Source organism: Zosterops lateralis (genome assembly GCF_965231275.1).
Source record: "Zosterops lateralis genome assembly, chromosome: 3".
Classification (NCBI taxonomy): Eukaryota; Metazoa; Chordata; class Aves; order Passeriformes; family Zosteropidae; genus Zosterops; species Zosterops lateralis.
The window spans coordinates 18,074,447-18,095,534 of NC_139764.1; the positions used below are offsets into that span (position 1 = coordinate 18,074,447).

General features: G+C 42.1%; 1 protein-coding gene across 1 annotated transcript in view; it reads right to left on the reverse strand.

Moving 5' to 3' along the window:
- Positions 1-21,088, reverse strand: part of USH2A (usherin) — a gene marked incomplete at its 5' end in the record, with an annotated part of 372,289 nt that overhangs the window by 16,740 nt on the left and 334,461 nt on the right. Inside the window, 4 exons of the mRNA XM_083856830.1 lie at positions 535-744; positions 12,611-12,929; positions 13,925-15,441; positions 16,281-16,508. Of these exons, the coding sequence (XP_083712956.1) occupies positions 535-744; positions 12,611-12,929; positions 13,925-15,441; positions 16,281-16,508 (2,274 nt within the window). The remainder of the gene's footprint in view (positions 1-534; positions 745-12,610; positions 12,930-13,924; positions 15,442-16,280; positions 16,509-21,088) is intronic.

Here is a 21,088-nt window from a genome sequence, read left to right on the forward strand (position 1 = left end):
TGCTCACAGGAATTGCCACTTCACCTTTTTATTGTAGTCGTTTGTTGGTGAAGCTTTTTTGAAGCCAAAGAAATAAAAATATGTAGAAAACACCAACAAGGGGCAACATCTGCTCTCATTTGGCAGCATGTGATTTAGCAGAGTTCAGCAAAAAATCAGAAGGAGAGAGTCAAGCAAGCAAAGGGAAGCACTTGGTACTTCTTGATGCCAGAGCCAGAGCCAAGCCAGCAGCATGGCAGGTGTGAGGGAATGGAAACGGAAGGCCATGCAGGCACCAATGGGATGAACTGGCTAAATCAGACACAGACACAGCCAAGTGCACTGGAAGGAATAAATGGGTAATGTGAAATCAGTAGACAGCTTAAGCTCACGGACAGGACAGTGCATTGCAAAGCAGCTAACAATGGGAGGCCAGGAGAGAAAGACAGTCTGTGACCAACAGTAGCAGCTTGTAAAAACAAAATTGTTAAAGCTAGAAAATACGATTACAGAAAAAGAAATAGAAAATACAGAAAAAGTGCTGACAATACTCACCACCACATCAGTCCCTCTGGTACCATTAGAAAACAGCCTGTAGATACTGACCACCCCGTTAGGCTTAAGAGGGGGGCTGATGCTCACCACAGCCACAGTGGACGCCACCGTGTTGAAGAGGGGAGCTCCCAGGCCCTCGGGAGGGGCAGGGCCTGTCCGGCAGTGGGACCAGCTGCTTGGTGTCCGGCCCACGGAGTTTACTGACCACACCTTCGGCACAAAACCAAAGAAACTCTTAGCAAAGAACCCACCAAAACATCTGCTTTTAGCCAGAGGGGCTACTGCAGCTCTACTGACACTGGGTAAAAGATGATGCAATGGCACCCCTGGGAAATGTCCCTTAATGGCCACTCAGCAACTGTGTTGACCAGTGACTTTCTGACTGAAGAGTGGGATATATCCCACTTAGGGAAAAGAAGCAAATTCATGTCTCAGACAGCGTGTGCTCCCGTGACTTCTTCATACATGATCCCCAAACTCTGAATTCCTGTAGCAGCAACCCTCTTATTAGAGGGCAAAAATGAGCCAAGGCACAGACTTCTTGTTCAACACACCATAAAAAGGGTCCTGGTTTATTCCTCTTCATGGCTCAGTAATCGTAACTCCAGCTATTCACTGACCCTGACTGCAGCAAGCTCCTACTGTAGGTTTTCTTTGCAGCCTCTGAGGGCTGTAATTTCCTGTTAAACTATGACTGCAGGTATTAGTTTTCAGACTCCAAATGCAGGCTTTTACCTGGCTAGACCATGACTGCAGGTTCCAACAACAGGCTCAACTGCAGACCCAGACTGACCTCACAGCAGTGATTCTCTCTCCCCAGGATAATGCTTCATGGCTCTCTCCTTCATGCTTCTCAAAGTTCCTCTTCCATGATGATCCTCCCCTCACCAGCCAACCCCCTTTTTTGTCTCACTCATCTTTACTGGATATAGCTGTTACTCATCAGGGGCAAGGCTGCATTGGTTAATTAACACAGTTCTTACTTATCAGGGGTGAGATCACCTGTATTCCCTTCTCCTACAAATTCCTACCACTGTCTGTGTCATACCATGCCAAGAGGACTCCTGGAGGATCTGCAATCAACAAGGACAATGTTTTCAAAGACATCTGAGCAAAAATACTGATATCTGGTCCTGGGAATTTCTCTCTTCTGCACACTTTCTTCGTGTAAGCAGACAGCCCCAATGAATTCAGCCTGGCCTTGGGTGACACTTAAAAGTTGCATTCACCATGACTGAATCACACAAGCCAAACTCTCGTTACTCTTTAGAACCAGTGAATTTTGCAGGAACATCCCTCTCTTAAAAATATGAATGTGTCCGTTATTTGGCAACATTTTCAGTAACTTCTAATATAAATAAAGCCCATTGAAGTGTATAGTTAATTCAGCATCTCTCATTTATTTTCACAACACCATTTGCTTTATTGCATGAGCACAAAGGCAATGACTTCAGTTCCAAGATTTCAAAAATTAGCAGCTTGAATTAGGCCTGATTAAAACCCACATGTCTCTATGAACTATGCCTACTGATTCTGTCAGCTACCCAAAACCAGAGTGATCTGCAGACTACATAAAACTCAGCACTTATTAAACACACTTTCCAACAAATCTGCATGAAAATTAAATTTTGCTTTCATCAAGGACTGAATAAACATATGGAAGGATGTATAATCTTATTTATCAAAAAGCATTTGTATAATTAAACACGAATATCATAAAAGGTTGCCTTAGGTCATCATTTGCATGAGTAAGTAATTTGTAGAATGTCAGGTACAATAGACAGAATAGATGGATGCATGAGCTTATAGGGTTAAATTAGACTCAATATTAGCCAACCACATAGTGATCAATCAGAATGATAGATCTAAATGGCAATACAAGAGGACTGTCTGAGTGATTTTTAGTATAAGTATTCCTTAGTAAGCTTTCATGTCGAGCAGTTCTAACTACAGTAAAACACACTCTTATGCAATATACTTTGGGCCACTGGTCGTGGGGAAGGGAATGATGAGAGTATGTCTTGAAAAAGACCAGGAGGTTTAGAAGTAAGAGATCTTCAAAATTGACCCTGAATCCCAGGGTCAAAATTGACCCTTTTCCCAGCTTGTGAAAATAATGTTCAAGAAAACAGGACACTTCACAAAGAGCCTGGCAAAGGAAAATGGACAAAAACAACTAAAGTGAAGGCTGTGGTTCTGCCAATTACAAACCCAAAGAGCCTGCCTGATTCCATCAGTAAAGTACAGACCCATCCTAAATACAGATGATGCCCTACAATAAAAAGCTCAGCCAAAGCACTTTCTGGCATCAGTAATACATCTCTGTTATGAACTATTCATAAAGTCAAACTCTGTTCACTTTACTGCAGCAGGTCAAACTCTGTATCTCAGTTTGGTTCCAGCTGCTACAAAGATTTACCCACAGTCATTCACATCAAGGGTCATATTTCTTTGTGGAAAGAATAAAACACATACGGAAAGAGCAACTCTGAGTGTGGCACTGGCACCAGCTCAGTGTTCACCTGGGCTCAAATGCTCCAGTTATATCCAGGCTGTGGCCTTAATGAGCACAGAGCGTAACAGTGCTGGACTTGACCTGCTGAGCAAGCTGCCCACAGCTAAAGTGAAGGTGATGAGTTAGGAACAGAGCCTTTCTATGTAGCACAGGAATTCAGCTTCAGAATGGGATTGCCAAGAAATTTTGGAGGAGAGAGGAATGCAACTCATTTGGGAAAGAAACACCTCATCGAGGGTTGGATGGAAACACCTCCCTTCATCAATCCATCACCTACACCTCGTCTTTCAGGAAGAAGTCTTAATTCACAGAAGCACAGAATAAGCTGAGCTGGAAGGGAGACACAAGGACCATCGAGTCCAACTCTTGGCCCTGCCCAGGACCATTCCCAAGAGTCACACCATGTACCCAAGAGTGTTGTCCAAATGCTTCTTGAACTCTATCAGGCTTGGTGCTGTGATCGCTTCCCCAGGGAGCCTGTTCCTGTTACTGGGAAAGGGCCAGGAGCTAGAAAAGGCCACTGTCCCAGAACACAGTGAGGATTTCTTCCCCAGTCCAAGCAGTGTGTGATCCTCTTGTGCCACAGAACTGGGATATTTATAGCAGAGATGAGTCCCTCTGACCCTGGGACACTCTGTTTCCCATTATCTCATTTGTTCTAATATTTTGAGCAGGACTGATGTGCATTTCGGAGGAAGTAATAAAATGTTTTTAATACAAGCATCATAAAGTCACCCTAGGACAAAGAGAAAACCAGAAGGCTTGGAATTCTTGAGTGTTTCTCCTGTCAGAGTAGCCCAGTCATCCCTGGGAAAAACAGAAAGAAGGATAATGACAGTGGGGAGGCCATCACCTGTCCCAGTGCCAACTTCCACTTCCACAGCTGCATTCAGAACTACATTACTGGATGCCAGCAGCTTTGAATTGCTTAAATAGAGATGAAGACACATCCTGTCCTGAAAACTGTGCACAGAATAATGGGAGCGTGATGTGCATATGAGTCTCCGGTCCCTTTGTGCCTGGGAATGGGCTGAAACCAGAAAAACGACAGCAATGTTGTTGGAAAAGCACTGCTGCTTTCCCTCCTCACCATTGCAATGGCCTGTGTCAGACACCACAGTTATGGGTTGGGAGCCCAACTGAGGAAGGGATGTCCTGCTTCTGTGAGCAGGGGGGTGACAGTGACATGCAGATACTCCTTACCTGGCTCCTGATGCATTTTCATCTCCTTCCTTAGGTGAAAATAACATGACAAGGCCTCTTGTACTTGAGCACCCTTCCTGAGCTGATGGTGCTATCCTCACACTGCAGTTTATTGTCACCCCTTTGCCAGGTCTGAGGTCATTAGTGTGGCCTGGGGTTTTAATAATCTTGTAAGAACAATCCCAATCCAGTGCAGCCTGGAAGAGACTGAGGGGACATCTCATCATGGCCTGCAGCTTCCTTGTGAGGGGCAGTGAAGGGGCAGGCACCAATCTCTGCTCTCTGGTGACCAGTGACATGACCCAAGGGAACAAAGGGGTGTCAGGGGAGCTTTAGGTTGGATATCAGGAAAAGGTTCTTCACCCAGAGGGTGGTTGGGTGCAGGAACAGGCTCCCCAGGAAAGTGGTCACAACACCAAGGCTGAGAGAGCACAGGGAGGATTTGGACAACACTCAGACACATGGTGAGACTCTTGGGGTGTCCTGTGCAGACCCAAGGAGTTGGACTCCTTGACTTCAACTCAGAAGATTCTTTGATTCTGTGACTTAATGCTCATCCCCTTCTATACTCCTAAGTGGTTAAAGGACTCCTTTAAGAGTCAGGTAACTGAGGTTCAATCTCATGGTCCAGCAGAGGCAGTTGGGCCTGCTGCCCTTTGGAGTGGGAATGACCCATCTCTGTTGTTGGGATGCTCCCAGTGATCCCTTTGAAGCAGTTCCATTTTGCATTAACACAGTGAAATCAAGGTTGACTGGGCAGAGCAGGAGCAAGCAGGAGACATGATTTCCCAGCCCAGCACTTCCCTATAGAGGTCGAGGGGGAGTTGATGTCCACACCATGCTGCCACATGCCTGACTCTCTGGAAAAAGAGGCCGAGGTCATATTTGTGTGGGCCTGACATACCCTGAGCATGCCTTCTAGACAGACACCAGCTACTCAGCCCTGCCAAGACATGTGTCCAGCAGAAACCCCCTCGGTGTCTGTGAGTCTGTAACACCAGCTTCTGAGACAGCTGTGACAGATAAACAGGACTTCTGAGGATCTGAATTCCAGATTTACACTGACCTAAGCTGGAGTCCCTTAACTCCCTTTGCTTCTGCTCAACCATCTGTAAAAGGATGGATGGTTATAGAAATATTTCCCTGTGACAATCGCTGTCCAAGTAAATCCTGGTCAGTGTTTGGAAACCCGGGGCAGTAAGTCCACAGAACTGACAGCTGGAAATGCTGGTGTTTAGCCACTTCTTTGCAGGAAAAAATGGGGCAGCATGGCAACAGAAACCACAATGAGCAGTGTCTTTAAAATCAGAGGTCATGGCTTCTCAAAAAGTCACCACTAAACAGTCATGGATGGAAGCTGTTGCCTGGTTAGTCTGGTTAAACTGAAATTTCATTATTTAGGCTTTTGTAAAAATATTTTTAGGGTCACAAATATTCTTTATAAATTGTGGTATAATCAGCGCCAAAAATATTTAATCATATTCATATAGAAATATAAAGAGCCTAATAGGCAGTAGTATTATCTTCTTACAATTATGAAAGACCACATGGGAACATGGAGCAAACAAGAAGCAATCACATCTTAGGGATGTATTAAATGACAAAACACAAAGAGCAGAAGCCAAGAAAAGTTTCTTATATCTTGACTTTTTGAATATTCTACCTCAAAAAGCATTAAGTCTGACATCATGGTGCATGGCTCAGCACGGTGCCAAAAGATGCGTTGTTGTAAATGGCTGCATTGTCCCAAGAAAACCAGGAGAGGGCTCTGAAATCAGCTACCAAGAGTTACTAATTAATGTTTTATCAATATGGTGGCCCCTGGCTCAGACTGCACTTTGAAGTGGAGCCAGAGAGAGAAGAGAGCAGAGAAAACTCTCTGGAGAGCCTCTATTCAGAGGACTAAAGAATTCCAGTTACAGGTAACTAAGCTTGTTTCTTTTCCATCATAAATTCAGCCTTCACAGATCTCTGCTCCTGGAAGAAACCTGTGATCAGTCACTCAAAATGATCACAGGACAACCTCAAGGTTCATCAGCACAGCAAGAAGGGGCAAAACTTATGAGAAGCAGGATGGGAAGTTCTGAGAAGACTCACCACGGTGAGCCTGTTCAGGGTTAGTAGAGCTAACAACTTCTGCCATAAGGGCAGAAACAAGGGCACGAAAATCACCTTGGGCATAGATACAGAATACTCATGTTACAGTAGATGTTGACAGCCATGAGATGACTTCCATCCCTGAACCACACAGATTCATCTGCTGCAATACTCTTGAAACCCCAAATCTGTAGTAAAGAAGCCTTGTTTTGGACCCAAAGTCCTGCAAAGGGGACCCTTAGGCAGTGAACAGCCTATGGAGAATGTGAAACTCTCCCTTATTGGAGAGATCTCACCAGGCAGAAGACTGCTGGGGGCAGTTCACCTCAGTGAAGGCAGCAGTCCTGAGCTGCTCCTGACTTCCCAGGTAAGGAAGAGCTGGGATACTCTGCATAGCTCAGAGGCCAGGTGCTTTCCACCCCTCCTGCTTGCAAGAGAGCAAGCCAAAGAGCTGATTACCAACCAGCAGTGGCTCTGGCTCCCTCCACGTCCAACAGGCACTGTGCCTTGTGCCCCTTTGCACTGTGCTTAGTCTGTGGTCTATCACAGGTGTCTCTGTAAGGGACAAGATCGCAGCTCTGAAAGTGTCAGCAGCTTGCACCAAGTTTCTTCGAGCACTCAGAAAACCTTTTGCCTTAGAAAAAGTCTCATTAGTGAGTCACTGCCTCTCCTTGGCTTTGAGCACTGCTCAGAGCTGTAGGGAGTTATGGAGGGCTGTAGGCTCTGCGGAACCAAAAGGTCAGACCAAGCCAGCCCTTTACATGTGTATGTAACTCTACTTCTGAGTGTAAGAGTCAGGTATAAATTGGATCTCTGCTCTTATGGTAAGCAAAGACTTCACACACCTGTGACTGCTGGTCTTTCCAAAAGGGATTCAATGCTGGCACTGCTTGGCACGTACCATGAGACACAAGTAGTAGCAGAGAGGTTTGTACAGCTCCTCTCTTTCTAAAGCTATTTCATGGAGGCCACAAAGACCCAGCACTACTTTGAGACTTTGCTTTGGACTTCTTGACTTATATTTGTTCAATTTCTAATCCTACGCTTACATAAATGCAGTTTTCATGGTGTAATTTTTTTCCAAGATAGTAAGATATTTTAGAGTCTTGTAAGATCTGACATCAGCAAAGTCAGAAACACAGCCCTCAATTTTTGGTTATGTTCGAACAGCAACCTTCAAGACAATTGAAGAGACCCCAATCTTGGCTGGTTGAAAATAAAGAAAACCAAAGAAACTCCCTCTCACCATCAATTGCAGCATCCTTCACAAGTCTTTGTGAACTGACTGTCATACTGCTGGCTAATTTGGAGTTACTTATGTGATGTCAGCAGAGCTCAGAGCACAAAGCCTCTCTACCAAAATCTAGCATTCAGCATTAGGATAATGTATTCACATCTGGGCACTTCAGTGTCAGGCCGGTATTAGCAAAGCAGAAAGTTTAAAAAGGGGGTGTCGTTTATGGTGGACAGAGCAAAGGCAAGGGAAAGAAAGTATCACATCCTTCATGAGCAAGGGTACTAGAAGGTAGTAATCAAATGCGTGCTTCCTGATTGCCCCTTCTCAGATTGCCCCATACTTTTCCCTCTTCACCGTTGTTAGTCTCCTTATGGAGGTCGTAAACATATAATGGGATAGATTTCAGGTCCAGACTTCTAGTACTGTGTTAATTAGAGCCTCTTAACATTGCTATTCATCTCCACTGTTCAAATGCTAATAATAAAACTACTAAACGCATTGTGGAGAAGGGAAAGACAAGAGGCAAAATTGTGGGACTTAAACAAAATTACCAAATTTTAAAGGAAGCTCATTCCATATAACATAGCATAATGCCACTAATTAATGAGAGATGTAAAAAGATTTAACTCTAAAAGATAGAAAATTAAATAATTTGTTTCCTATGGGTATATAATGAGATAGTTGCCAAGTTCCCATGAGAGAGATAAGCAGATATTAAAAGGTCTTTCCAATACCTGTAATGGCTAAGGGCAACAGCTAATTCAATAGATTCGATCAAAATCACCACTTCTTTCTTTGCTTCTGATTTATTACTTTGGCTGTAGTTAGTCATCACTCATTTTAGTTTGCTTTTCAGCAGTCATAAATTATGCCTCATAAATAAAAAGATACAATCAAGGAAATCATATCAAGCCATCTACAGCCCTGGAGTATATTTTCCCTTGGTACTCACACTAATGTCTTTTTAAAGGATAGCTTGCCATGGTTTTGAATATGTCAGAATCACAATTTACTGAGAAGGGTCTTGGAAGAGTGGCGCTGTAAGAGTCTCACTGGTAAATCTGGACGCCAACAAATCCAGTCTGATATCCATATTTAATTTAATGAAAAAAAAAAAACAACAAGGCTTTCTTGCATCAACACACTTGAATTTAAGATTGTGTTGACAAGAGAAACACACTGCCTGAGGTGGGGCTTAATGAGCAAAATTGCATGGTTTCAAATGGCCCTTTTCCCTATCGTGTTCCTTCTACTAGGGGAAAGGAAGTATCTCATTCTGCAAAAGGGTATCTAGGGTAGGTATCATCATTTCATCAGTGAAACAACACAATTATGCCTGTTTTACTTTTCAGAAGCTGAGGTCAAGCTGGTAGTCTAATGCAGATGTAGTATGAGAAATTCTCTTTAACTGGAGGCAGAAACCTTGTAAGGAAAAACAGTCTTACAAACAAAATAACAAGCAGGAAATGGAAGAAAGAACTACATTTTTTTAGTCATTGCCTTGCAGTGAATCTTTCTGTCAGAGAGATGGGAAGAAATGGGGAATCAAAAGAATGAAGAGGAGCCAGAAATGAGGGCTATTACAAATGGGTGACTATCAATCACTGCTCAACCAGAAAAACAGTTTTACCTGATTTTAAACTGCAGAAGTCATTGACCTGTTTGTCAGTAACTAATCAGCACAAACTGGAGCTGAGCCAACAATGTGACAGACAGGCTGGTAAACCAAGTGTCCTTCCTGGCATTGGAAAGTGACCAATAGGGCTAACATATTCTACACTCCATGGTCCTCCCTTAGTCTTCATGACCTTGCACCCATTTTTTTTTCTCTTTATTTCTCCAAAGTCAGAATATTATTTGTTTTCTCTTTGAGAGGACCCAATACATATTTACCCCGGTGACTCGGGGTGTTTCCTAGACCCTTCACTTGGTTGCAGTAACAGGAGGGTGAGAGGGACTCTCCACAGACAGGAGAGATGCTGTGCCTCCAAGAGTGGTCAGAGACAGACAGCTCCAGCACTGCAGACCCTGTCTTGGTGCATTGAATAGTCCTCTTGGAAAATAAACCTCTGCAGGGAGCCATAAACCTTTCTGAAGAGGGACAATTGTAATTTTCTGTCTTTTACATGTTCTGTGCCTGCCAAATAGAAATAAAGATGTGTCCTAAACCAGGAAGACATTAAGCCATTAATCTAAAGAAGCAGTTTTAAGAACACAATTAAGTGTAATTGTGGAGGAGTGATACTGCATTTGCATGGAAATCACACCATACTGTGACAGCTCTGCTTTGCACTAAATGCCACAAGTCTCTGCTCAGAAGGGCCTTCCCTTAGCTGAGAAAAACATGTTTAACTCTACTGGCTGCTATATGGTAACAATGCACACCACTTTCAATGATTCCCAAGGAGGACCTACACACTCTGTTTCAGAAATATTCCAGGAATCAAAGGAATGCGCTTGCAAACTCATTGGGCCTCACCAGTGATAATGTTTGTTGAGATCAGGGGCATTTTCAGGAGATCATGGAATAGCACATGGTTAATAGAGTTGGGGATATCAGGCAGAATTCCAACAAATACCTAAAAGATGATCTTGAAAATGCAAGTATCTAAATGTACAACTGGACCAATAGAGGGAGTTTCAAAGATCTAAGTGTTTTGAAGTATAGAAATAGGCATTGTATGCCACTTAAAAACCCACTGCAAAGTAGCAGGTGTTAATATGCTTAAACTGGCTCTTTAAAGTATAAATGTGCTTCCTTGAAGAACAGTGACCTGAGCATTTTGGGGGACATAGTCTCTTTTGTCAGCATGAGCTTCTAAACTCACGCCTTCATTTCTGGAAGTACAACTTTTGCACCTGGTTTTATAAAACCTAATATTCAGCTGAAGTTTCCAGGAAAACAAAAAAATTAAAAACCAGCAAAACAAACCAACACAATGAAAAAAACTCACCAAAAAACGACAGATTCAAAAGTCCTGATTTCAGGTCCAAAGAAGCTATTAGAGCATTGAACTAAATCTCAATATCTTCAAAAATGCTGGAGAGAGTCCCATCACAGCACTTTGATTTTATCTGCATTCTGCTGGAGGAAATTCAGTTGCATTTAAAGTTTTATGTCCAGCAAACAAGCCTCAAATACAGAGACAGGAGAATCAATATCCTGTTTAAGTGAAATATAAATCTGGGTTTCATCAGCATAATAGCAAAAGCCAAGCCCTATACTTATGAATAACTTGTCTCAAAGGCAAGATATAAATTGTCAACAATGGAGAAGCTCAGAATACATCCCAGAGGACTGCTGCAAGTGACTTAAGCAGAAGACAAACACACGCATTGAAAAACCTCTCATGGCGAAATAAATGGCCACTGGTGAAAAAAACCAAAAATGATTTAGAGTTCCAATCAAAATCTCAGCCTGGCTATGGAGCAGAACCAAGATAAAAAGCTAAGTCTTGAATACAGTACAATAAAGCACAGGAATCTGATCAAGAGGTTTTTGGGTTTTTTTTTTTAATCTGTCACTGATAAGTCATTAAAAATGTCAGCTGAAGAAAGTCTCTGTGGTATCAGCTTCCCAAAAAACAGCTTCAGACTGAGAGAATTAAAAGTTAGTCCAGCTGAGAACATCCCACAGCCAACATCTACAACAGCCAGCTTGGTTTTCTTCATCTAAGAAAGATTGCTAACAAGTATGGCTTGTGTCTGCTACCAATGCTTGCTGTCTACTCAGCCCCATCTGGACGTGAACTCACATTCCCCACAGATCCTGCCTAAAGCAGCAAGGAAATCTGGTCTAACAATAGTTCTGCTGACACAGGCTGTACAATTTCTATCCTTGCATCTGCAAGGATGGAGAACTTGATCCAAAACTCAGCTGGACACAGTCCTGAGAACCTGGTCTATCTGGACCTGCCTCAAGCAGGGATTTAGGCTAGATGCCTTCTGGATGTTCCTTCCAAACTGCATGACTCAATGAGTGCATGCAGCAGCTGGACAGACTAATGTGATAAAGCAAATTTTTAGGTTTAATTCTTCATGGTTTCTGGCTTCTTAAAAGGAGAAGGCAATAGCCATGGAGCAGAGCTACCAAAGAACCTGCCTGATCTATACTAATGAAAGGTGGAGCCTGTTTCTATACTATGGTATATATTGGGAGGAGACAAGAGAAAATAGGTGTAAGTTCAAGCAAAAAAGGTTCAGACTGAACATAACAAAAAACTTTTTTGCAATGAGGACAGTCAGGCAGTGGAGCAGACTGCCTGTGAGGTTAAAATCTTCTCCCCAAAGGTTTTCAAGATGCAACTGGATAAAGCTCTGCAAAACCTCATCTGACCCTTTTACTGATCCTGCTTTGGGCAGAAAGTTGGGCTGGATGGCCTCCTGAGAGCCCTTCCAACCTGAATTATCTTGTGATCCTATAAAGCCAATGAGCCTGTAAAAGAAAGATTGCTTCACCTTGCTCAAGAGGTGGAATGCACTATTTCAGGTATATCTTAAACAAAATGAAACCACCAAGCATTAACAGCAAATTCACTTTTGAACCACCAAAAAAAATGTGCTTATCATTCTAATGATTAATTTAAAGGAAAACCAGTCTCTCTGGATGTAAACTGCTCTAAGATCTAAAAAATTAATCTGAGATCTAAATTAAAAATTAATTCATAATAGATTAGGGTGAGATGGAAAAAGAAAGAAAAATAATGAAAAAAAAGTGATCTATTAGAGAACTAGAATTTCTCGTAACAGAGACTTGTAGAGGCTCTGGAGGGTACACAGACATTTAACATGTAAGATATACGGGCACCTACTACTAAGCTAAACAAATGCTGAATTAATATATTGCTTGTATGGAATTGTTTTCAGCTTCTCAAGTCTTTAAAATACATTCACAATAATCATTCAGGTTTCACAATGCTATTAACATTAGAATTGAGATGTGTATGTTCTTTGTAAGTGTAAAGTAAGGTTCTCAAAGTGTACTGAAATCACAACCAGAGCTGCTAAATAGCTTCAATTCCCACCTGATATTCATACTCTGTGTAAGGCAGCAACTTGTCGTCTTTGAAGGAGGTTGAAGAACCATTGTAAACGAGCGAGAGGTCTAAATTTATGTGGGCTTGAGTTGTTCGCCTCCTGTAAAGTTCATAGTATAAAATCTTCCCGTTTGGCTGCTTGGGGCCGGCCCACAGGATGGAAGCAGTCGACTGGAAGCCGCCGGCTGTTTGTATTTCAATGAGAGGGGCCGGCTGCGCTGCCGGCGGCGCCTCCAGCGTCTGTGCCCCTGCCCACTCACTGGAGGCACAGCCCAGCTCTGTGCACGCCTGGAGCTGGACTTCGTACCTGCGGGAACACAAGGCAGGAGCAAGGTGATTAAAACGCTGCAGATGCAAAGCTAAACCACGCGTGAGATCTGGCGGATTTCTTAATTTCTCCAGCTCTTTGGAATTTGTAATAGGCACGCAATTTGTATGAACACAAAGATTATGTGCTGTGCCTTGTGTAGCAAAGACGAAGAACACTGTCTTCTGGGTTTTTATTTGGGTGTGGTTTGTGTCTTTTCAGAGCAGTTAACATCTGCAGGAGTCAAGTGATCAAAATCATTTTGATTTTGATGACATAAATCAAAATGATGATTCATAGTAAGAAATTATTTGGATGTCATTTGAGAGCTGTAGAGCTCCTCTATTACTCTCTTTGGATTTAGATTAGTTATATGTAAATAGTAGACAAACTTATCAACCATGTAACACACACAAATTATGCCTACACAAATATATAAGGAAAGGTCAGGTAAATAGTCAAGAATTAGTGGGGAAGATATTACTTCAGTATCAATTGCATTTCTGTAGCAGAATCTGGTACCCTCTCTTAAGTTTTAGCTTTCTCTTAATCACAAATCATTTGTTTCCAGCTCGAAGGTTCAAACATGTTCCATTAATTTCAGCTCAGCTACCCTGTGAATGGGCCAGCTACCATGAGTTTGGTCTCCCCACACCGAATTTTGTCAAATAAAGCCCTATTTATTCTCAATAGCAGACACCATGTGAAAGATGGTGTACCAGTACAAGATTGCAGGTTTTGGAGTCTATAGCAGAGTGCTGAATTACCCCTTCTATTAATTACAATCTAAATCAACACTATGCACTTTATCAAGATGATATAAAGCTGGTGTTACTATAAATTTAAAAGAAAAAAAGTCCCTGTTTTATTATTTGCTTTTTAGCAAGCAACCGCATGGGTCCAACTATCTGTTTAAGCAAGATGGCTGATCTGCCTGCCAGCCCACTGCACAACCCCACAACATTTATTAAACAAATGGGTTCTTCCACACTTACCTGGTGTAGGGCTGTAGCTGTGCCACTATGTATGATCGTCTCAGAAAGGAAACATGAGATGCATCAAAGTCAAAAGTCTTCTTTCCTGTTTCACCAGGCTTGTGGACCGAGACTGTGTAGTTTTTAATGTCACCATTTACTTTGATAGGAGGATCCCAGGCCACCAAAATCTCACTGGAAGACCATGCCTGCAACCTAGGAGGCAACATCCCAGATGGAGCAGAGGGGTTGGTTTTTATCTGAGCTGAGGGGCTGGTGACACTGCCCTGGCTGTTATTTGCTGTGACAGTATAGCTGTACTCCATGCCTGGCATTAGGGTGAAATCAAGATACCGAGTTTCCAGACCAGAGTAAACAAGCACACCATCCCTCCTTAGGTCATAGCTTGTGATTTTGCCATTTGGCTTATCTGGAAGTTTCCATGTGATTTCAATTGACTCTGAGCCCATGACCAGCAGCCTGGGAGCTTCCATATTTAATGGTGGAGCCTCCATGGTCATCACAGACTGGGATGTGCTAGAGGTGCATCCCCCAGCAGTACAGGCGACCAATGCAAAATCGTACTGCGTGTAAGGCTGCAGGTTAGAGACCAGCATTTGCAACTTGTTGCCAGGATAATACTCTTCATTGCCTAATTTCAATATGTACTTGGTGATATCCCCATTTTGTATTTGGGGAGGTGCCCAGGATGCATTGATTTGAGTGGCACTGACAGCCCGCAGAGATGGAGGGTCCACCAAGGCAGGAGCTGCTTCTAGTGTCCGTATGGCAGCTGGCTCACTGGTGGAGCAGCCCCCCATGGTACAGGCAACCACTGCGTAGCTGTACACTGTGTAGGGCAGCAAGTCCTCGTCCACGTAGCTGAGAGTAGCAGCATCAAAGCTGAAAGGGTAGAGAACATCATTCTTCAGCAGCCTGTATGACTGGAGAATGCCATTGGGCTGTGCTGGGGGCGTCCAGGATATGAGCACTTTATGGGGGTTGGCTGACACCACGGATAAACTGGGGACAGCAAGGCTTTTTGGGGCAGTTTGACTAGTCTTTGCCACTGTCCAGGAGCTGTCAGTGTAGCCTGCTGCATTCCAGGTGCGTATTTTATATTCATACCTTGTCCATGGCTGTAAACTTTTATCATTATAGGTGAATGAATTGCTTTCAGTGTTATATTCTGTGAAGACAATTTTCTCATCTTCTGTTGTTGCTCTGTGCCCTGCAACAGTCTCTTCTGTGTGTCTGTGAATAACTTCATAGCGAATTATTTTTCCATTCGGATTAATTGGCTGCAACCAACTCAGCTCAATGTTGGTGGCATTCACTGCCTGGATTACAGGTGCCATCTGGGACACTGGGGGAGCTTCATCTGTCCAGACTGGCTGGGGTGGAGAGTGAGTGCAGCCTGCTGCATTGCACGCCTCCAGCACGAGTGTGTACAGGGTGTACGGCTCGAGGCGCCGGAATAGGAACTGGCGAGATAAACCACTGTACTCCAGGTGGTCATCACTGAAAACATTGTAGGTCTGGGGAATTAAGGAAGAAAAAGAAAGGCAGGCAGGGAAGGAAGGAAGAACAGAAGTCAAGATAAAAGGAAACCAAAACAAAATGATTTTTGTTAATAACCAGTAGATGAGACCCTTAATCTTTGCAATAGGGTAAGGACTGTTAATCAGTGATTCAGAAACTTATTCTTGCTAGTAAACAATCAGCACACAAACAGATCATTGATACAAAAGGAATGTTTTGATCCAATTTTCATGATTTTTTTTTCATTTTGAATGCAGTAATAAATCACTTAGTGACAGTTTTCATTATATTTGATTGTTATCAAGTTTCATTGCAAGGCTCTCACAGGCCAGCAGAAAGCTTCTCACAGACTAGCTCTAAAGAATATCACTTAAGGAAAAAAAAAACTCCAAATAAACCCATCTAGTTCCAAACCTTGTAGGTAAAGGTTTACACTCAGTTGAAACCATTGAGCTAAAAGAAGTCCCAAATTTACGAGCAACATTCTATTAAACCCAAGTTTTCTACAAACACACTTTTGTCATGTCCAATTTTACGATGAGTAAGATTATCAGCTTTCATGTGTAGCTTTATATACATTAAATACACTGAACAATTTGGTTCAGTGTAAATGAAAATTTACAGTCACAGAGTAGTACAAGAATGCTATTATTCATTATAATATAATGACAAGCATAGAGAAGTCACTGAGTGTCTTGTGCTTATATAGGACTTCCATCTTATTTTAAACTAGAATACATTCAATTGAGTCTTTTTCAGCAAAAAATGTTTTAATTTGATATTCAGCATTTCCCTTCTCTTTTTTAATCAAGTGAACTGTCAAGATGAAGATTACCTTTATCACACCATTGGGTTGGGAGGGCTCTGACCATTTTAGCAGCAGAGCCCTGCCATTTTCTTTCTTTTCCACAGTGAAGTTGCCCAGGCCACTGGGTGAAGCTTCCAAAGTGCGCACAGATGTCCAGGGGCTTGAAACCTGCCCGGCGTTGTTTACAGCTACGACATGAATATGATATGTTGTGAAAGGTTTCAATCCAAATAAATGAGCCTGATGCTTTGTTCCCTGAAGCAAGAATACAGATGTTTGAGTTAGTTAAAAAAGTAATCAGCATCTGTGGTTTATGTCACTTGGAAAATGAGGCCTCAGCTCTGGGTCACTTCTGACTGCTTTGCAGAATATCCCATCTGGTTACTAGGAAATTTTTTGGTGTTTTTTTCTGATTGAGCCTCAAAAAGAAATTCTTAGGGTTTAAAAAAATTATCTATCATTATGAGGTAGCCTTTAGAGTGAATTCCTTGGGAGTTTTCCACAGTCTGAATCTCAGCTAGGACACAACTTACAGTTCATTCAGCATGTGTCTGAGCTTGCTCAGTGAGGATGAAGCTTTCTAGAATTGAACTCAAACATGTAAAAACCTGTGGTACACTAGTGATGCCTTCCTCTACAGAAATCTTACATATGTTATGTGTATATGTGACATTTCATAGGCATGCTGTCCTGTTCTAGCTACTCAGGTGATGGTAATCTGGATAAACAATTGGTGAATCCCACTGGGCTCAGCCTGGGCTACAAGGACTGAGGCTGACCTGCTGCCATACCAGAAAACAGCCCAGCAGAGGGGTATGCTGGCTGATAGACATCAGCCATGGCCAGGAGGGGCCACTGGCCCCCCAGCTCACCCCAAACAGCATCTGACACAGACCTGATACTGCTCGGGCAAGGAGAGCCTCAGCACAAAATCTGATTTAGACAGGAAGGGAAAACAACCATGGAATCATGTTGAAAAGTTACAAAAGGCACACTGACCAACAAAGATCAGGAGTAACATGCTCCAGTATGAGACTGATGCAGATGTTTCTGATCAGAGGAGCAAAGACAAAAGGAGTTCAGCTGATCACTGATATATCTGATCTCATTTTCAGCTGTACTTTGGCATGAATTATATAGACCACAAGAAAGGGAGTGCAGGAATTCAGCTGCCTTCATGTGATAGAAAGAGCTGAAGTCAATTTCCCTGTGTCAGTAAGTCGTATTAAGTTGTTAAAAGCTAACATTTCCAATTGTTTAATATTTAAACATTTGTTGAGCTATCAGACTCAGAAACAAATTTTAAAGAAATACTAATTTCTTTTTTTAAATATTAAAAGTTAGACCATAAATATTTAAATAGTTATTTCCTCAAAACAATGAGTTAGTCTTTTAGATAAATATAGCACAGCATTTGAATGACCATTATGAATATTAAATCTGAAGATGCCACAAGTACAGATTATAAACATACTTTTCTGATAAATGATTCCTTTTTTCTGTTAAACAGGGCAAACACTAGCAAGATTAATAATGCAAAAAAGTATAATTCTTTGTTAGGAATTCCCAGTCATCACTGCCAAAAAAGCATAAGCTGAAATGCAAATAGCAATCACCTCGAACAGATTATATATAAAAAAAAGCTCTGGCTGCTATGGGACATTTAGAGATATCTTTTGGCATAAGAAACATGGAAAGCATGTGGGCTATAAAGCAAAAACATATGTATATTGTCAATAGCAGCACCTGTTCAATTACAGTTTATTTCAGTATGGAGAATTTCGTTCAGCCCCTAGATGGCAATACTATCAAACACTTTTTGTAACATGAGTACTTAATGATTAACAACGTGCATTCAGTCATCCAACATACTCAAGGCAGCCATTAAAAAAATAACAAACCTGATTTCATTATAGATTCTTTTAATAAACATTTATGGCTTAGATCCTTGAAAGTGGAAGCGTTTAAACTGCCATAGCCAAAAAACCTATACAGCCGACTGCAAAATTATGAACTGCAGGTTAAAGAACCACGTTTAAATCGAGGCTCATGCTTAGCATAAAAATCTGGCATCAGAAATTATGTTGGCACAAAACATGATTAAAATTAGCTTTACAATTGGATGTAGTCTGTATTAATAGTTTTTACGAGGACAGCTATCTATTAGGTTTTCAAAACAGAACTTTTAAAAGCCTAAAATTTACATTCCATGGTTCGGGGGTGGGGATGGGAGGAAGGGAGCACACAGCATTAAATTACTGCCCCTGAACTGCTACACAGAGGCTCTCTGAAGGTACAAACACATTATTAAAAACATCAGACAAAAAGCAATGGCTCTGCTTTTTAATGAGCTGCATCATCGGGTGGGTTTCTGTGGCAGCAATGCTACAAAACACTAGATTGCTATTTTTAACCAGAAAACTGGCATATTTTTCATCACCTTCTACCATTTTCCCACTAAACCCCAAGATTTAATTATTTACAATCCTCACTACACTTTGAAATGAAACAAGGATGGAGGGATTTCCTTGCCTACAGTTCATCATGTTCTCTGGGGACTGCTAAACCATTCCTTCCAGGGATGACTTTTATCCCTGGCTCCTACAGATACTTCTTGAAGAGCAAACGGTTTACATGTATTTTTGTTTTGTTTGGTTTTGAAGTAAGCTCAGGGGATGTACTCCCAGAATACAGAGCCACACTTTCTCTCCCTGCATGGCTGCCATTGCCAGTCGTGAATTTGCACAGCTCAAAGGCTGATGCTGAAAAGAGTATGGATGGCAGACTCGGTGATTCATTTTAAGAATCACTTTATGTCCTCCTATGACATTTTCAGCCTAGAAATATTGTCCTGCTGGAATGGTCAAATATAAATTGTAAAATACACCTTGCACTGATAGCACTGTAACTTTGGCTTTAGCGGGCAACGACACAGCCTTAAACAGGCACAGGAACAAAACCACTGTCTGGAATATTCTCCAAGTCTTCCTCTGCAAAGCCATAAACTCATATTTCCCATATTTACATGTGCTAAAAGTCCAGATTTCATTCACCATTAAAAGAAAACCAACAAAATAAAATTTTAATATGAACATTAAGATGTTCCTAGACTGGCTGACAATGCAATCCAATGGACTTCAAGCCCATGACCTCCTTCCTCTGTCCCCAACTGTGAAGCATTCTCACTCCATCAGTCATTAAATTAAGAATATTCTGGCAAACATTTAAGTGTGTACAGTCCCATATTGCTCCTCTATGGCCCTTTTGCTCTTTCCATGCAAACACTACAGAAATGGACATCTGACGGAGGAGGGAGGTTGTGACAAGCCACTGTGATCTGATCAAACCCTGTAGCCCAGAGCCCAGCCTTTGATGTGGTCCTTCCTTTTGGCAACCTGGTCTCCTCCCCTGGTGCTCTAGCAGCACTTCCACTGCTCCAGGCAGGACTTTTGGTTTTGCTCTGTAAAATGCTTCACATGCTGCCAGTGACAGCACAAGCTGTTAACAGCAACAAATACACTCCGCCACTAATTCCACTCTTCTCATTGTAGATTAGGATAAAAGTTATTTAAAAGAAAATCTTGTTTTAACACATTTTTCCAAGCATAAAACGAGAGAACATGAATCATGAATAATGCATTTGTCAAGATTTGCTTCAGATTGCCTTTTTTGTTTGTTTATTTTTTAATTCATGAACACAGAAGTCACTTAAAGTCTAGAAACAAATTAGCATAGTCTTTCATGCTGCTCAAAGGCAGTGGCATCCATAATGCAAGGTGCCTGCCTTCCTCACTACCTCTTGGTTCTTCTCCCAGGCAAGGCTGTGCAGCCTTCAAGGGTCTGATGATTTTACACTGCCTACTGTGATTGCTTTTGACTACTTGAAGTGCCCCTAAGGTGGCAACAGGGTCAAGAGGTCTTTGTAGGTTGAAAATGATCAAAAATTAGCATTGATCTGTAGCTGTCAATAATACTCTGCACGGGTGGACTCCCTGCACAAATGTTTAAACTGCATACAACTACACAACCTAGTCATCTTTGAATCTATCGATCTGATGAAGCAGCACTTTCCAGGGGTGTCACTCTGGGCTTTTCCTCTTCTTTCAAGGCAGGCCAGCTTACCCAGTTGCCTAGGTCTCAGGGAATGAGTTCAAACCATGACAGACACATCAGAAGATCTCTGAACCACTGAAGAGCTGCCCAACAGGCAGCTTGAATATCTGTCCCTTCTTCAGGGGTAATAATCAAAGCTCAGCAAGTCATCACCAGTCATGTTAAGGTTAGGCTCTGGTTTCTTCTCTCTCCCTATCTTCTCTTTGTACCGTAATCTCTACTTGGCAGGTATCTTGTATAGCTGAATAAAAAGTTAGCTCCTTCTTCCTGTGAGCATCTAACTAAACCCACTGGCATCAGACACTATCACACTGCTAATTGTAGTGGCACAGGGATCCAAACCAGCTCTTTCATAACCTATGGACATAAACAATGGGAGTTCAGTAGAACATCCCCTTGTCTAGAGGCAGAGATGGGGAGTACTCCCTGGACAAGGGAGGAGAAAGCTATGGACCCCTGACAGCCAGAACATCAGTCCAACCATCATCTGACTAAAATTTTTGAATTCTCCATCAAGGAAGTCAAACAGATTCCTCCACATATGACAGAATCAAGGAGGAATGCTTGGGAGTTTATAAAGATACTTGATTTATCCTCACCTTTTGTCATTATCATCTTATCCAGCTCCCATCTGCCGTTTTCTGCAAAGCACTGGGAATACTTCTACCTTGACTCTGATGTTCACTCTTATTTCCCAGACTATTCTTAGCCCCTTGCCTTCA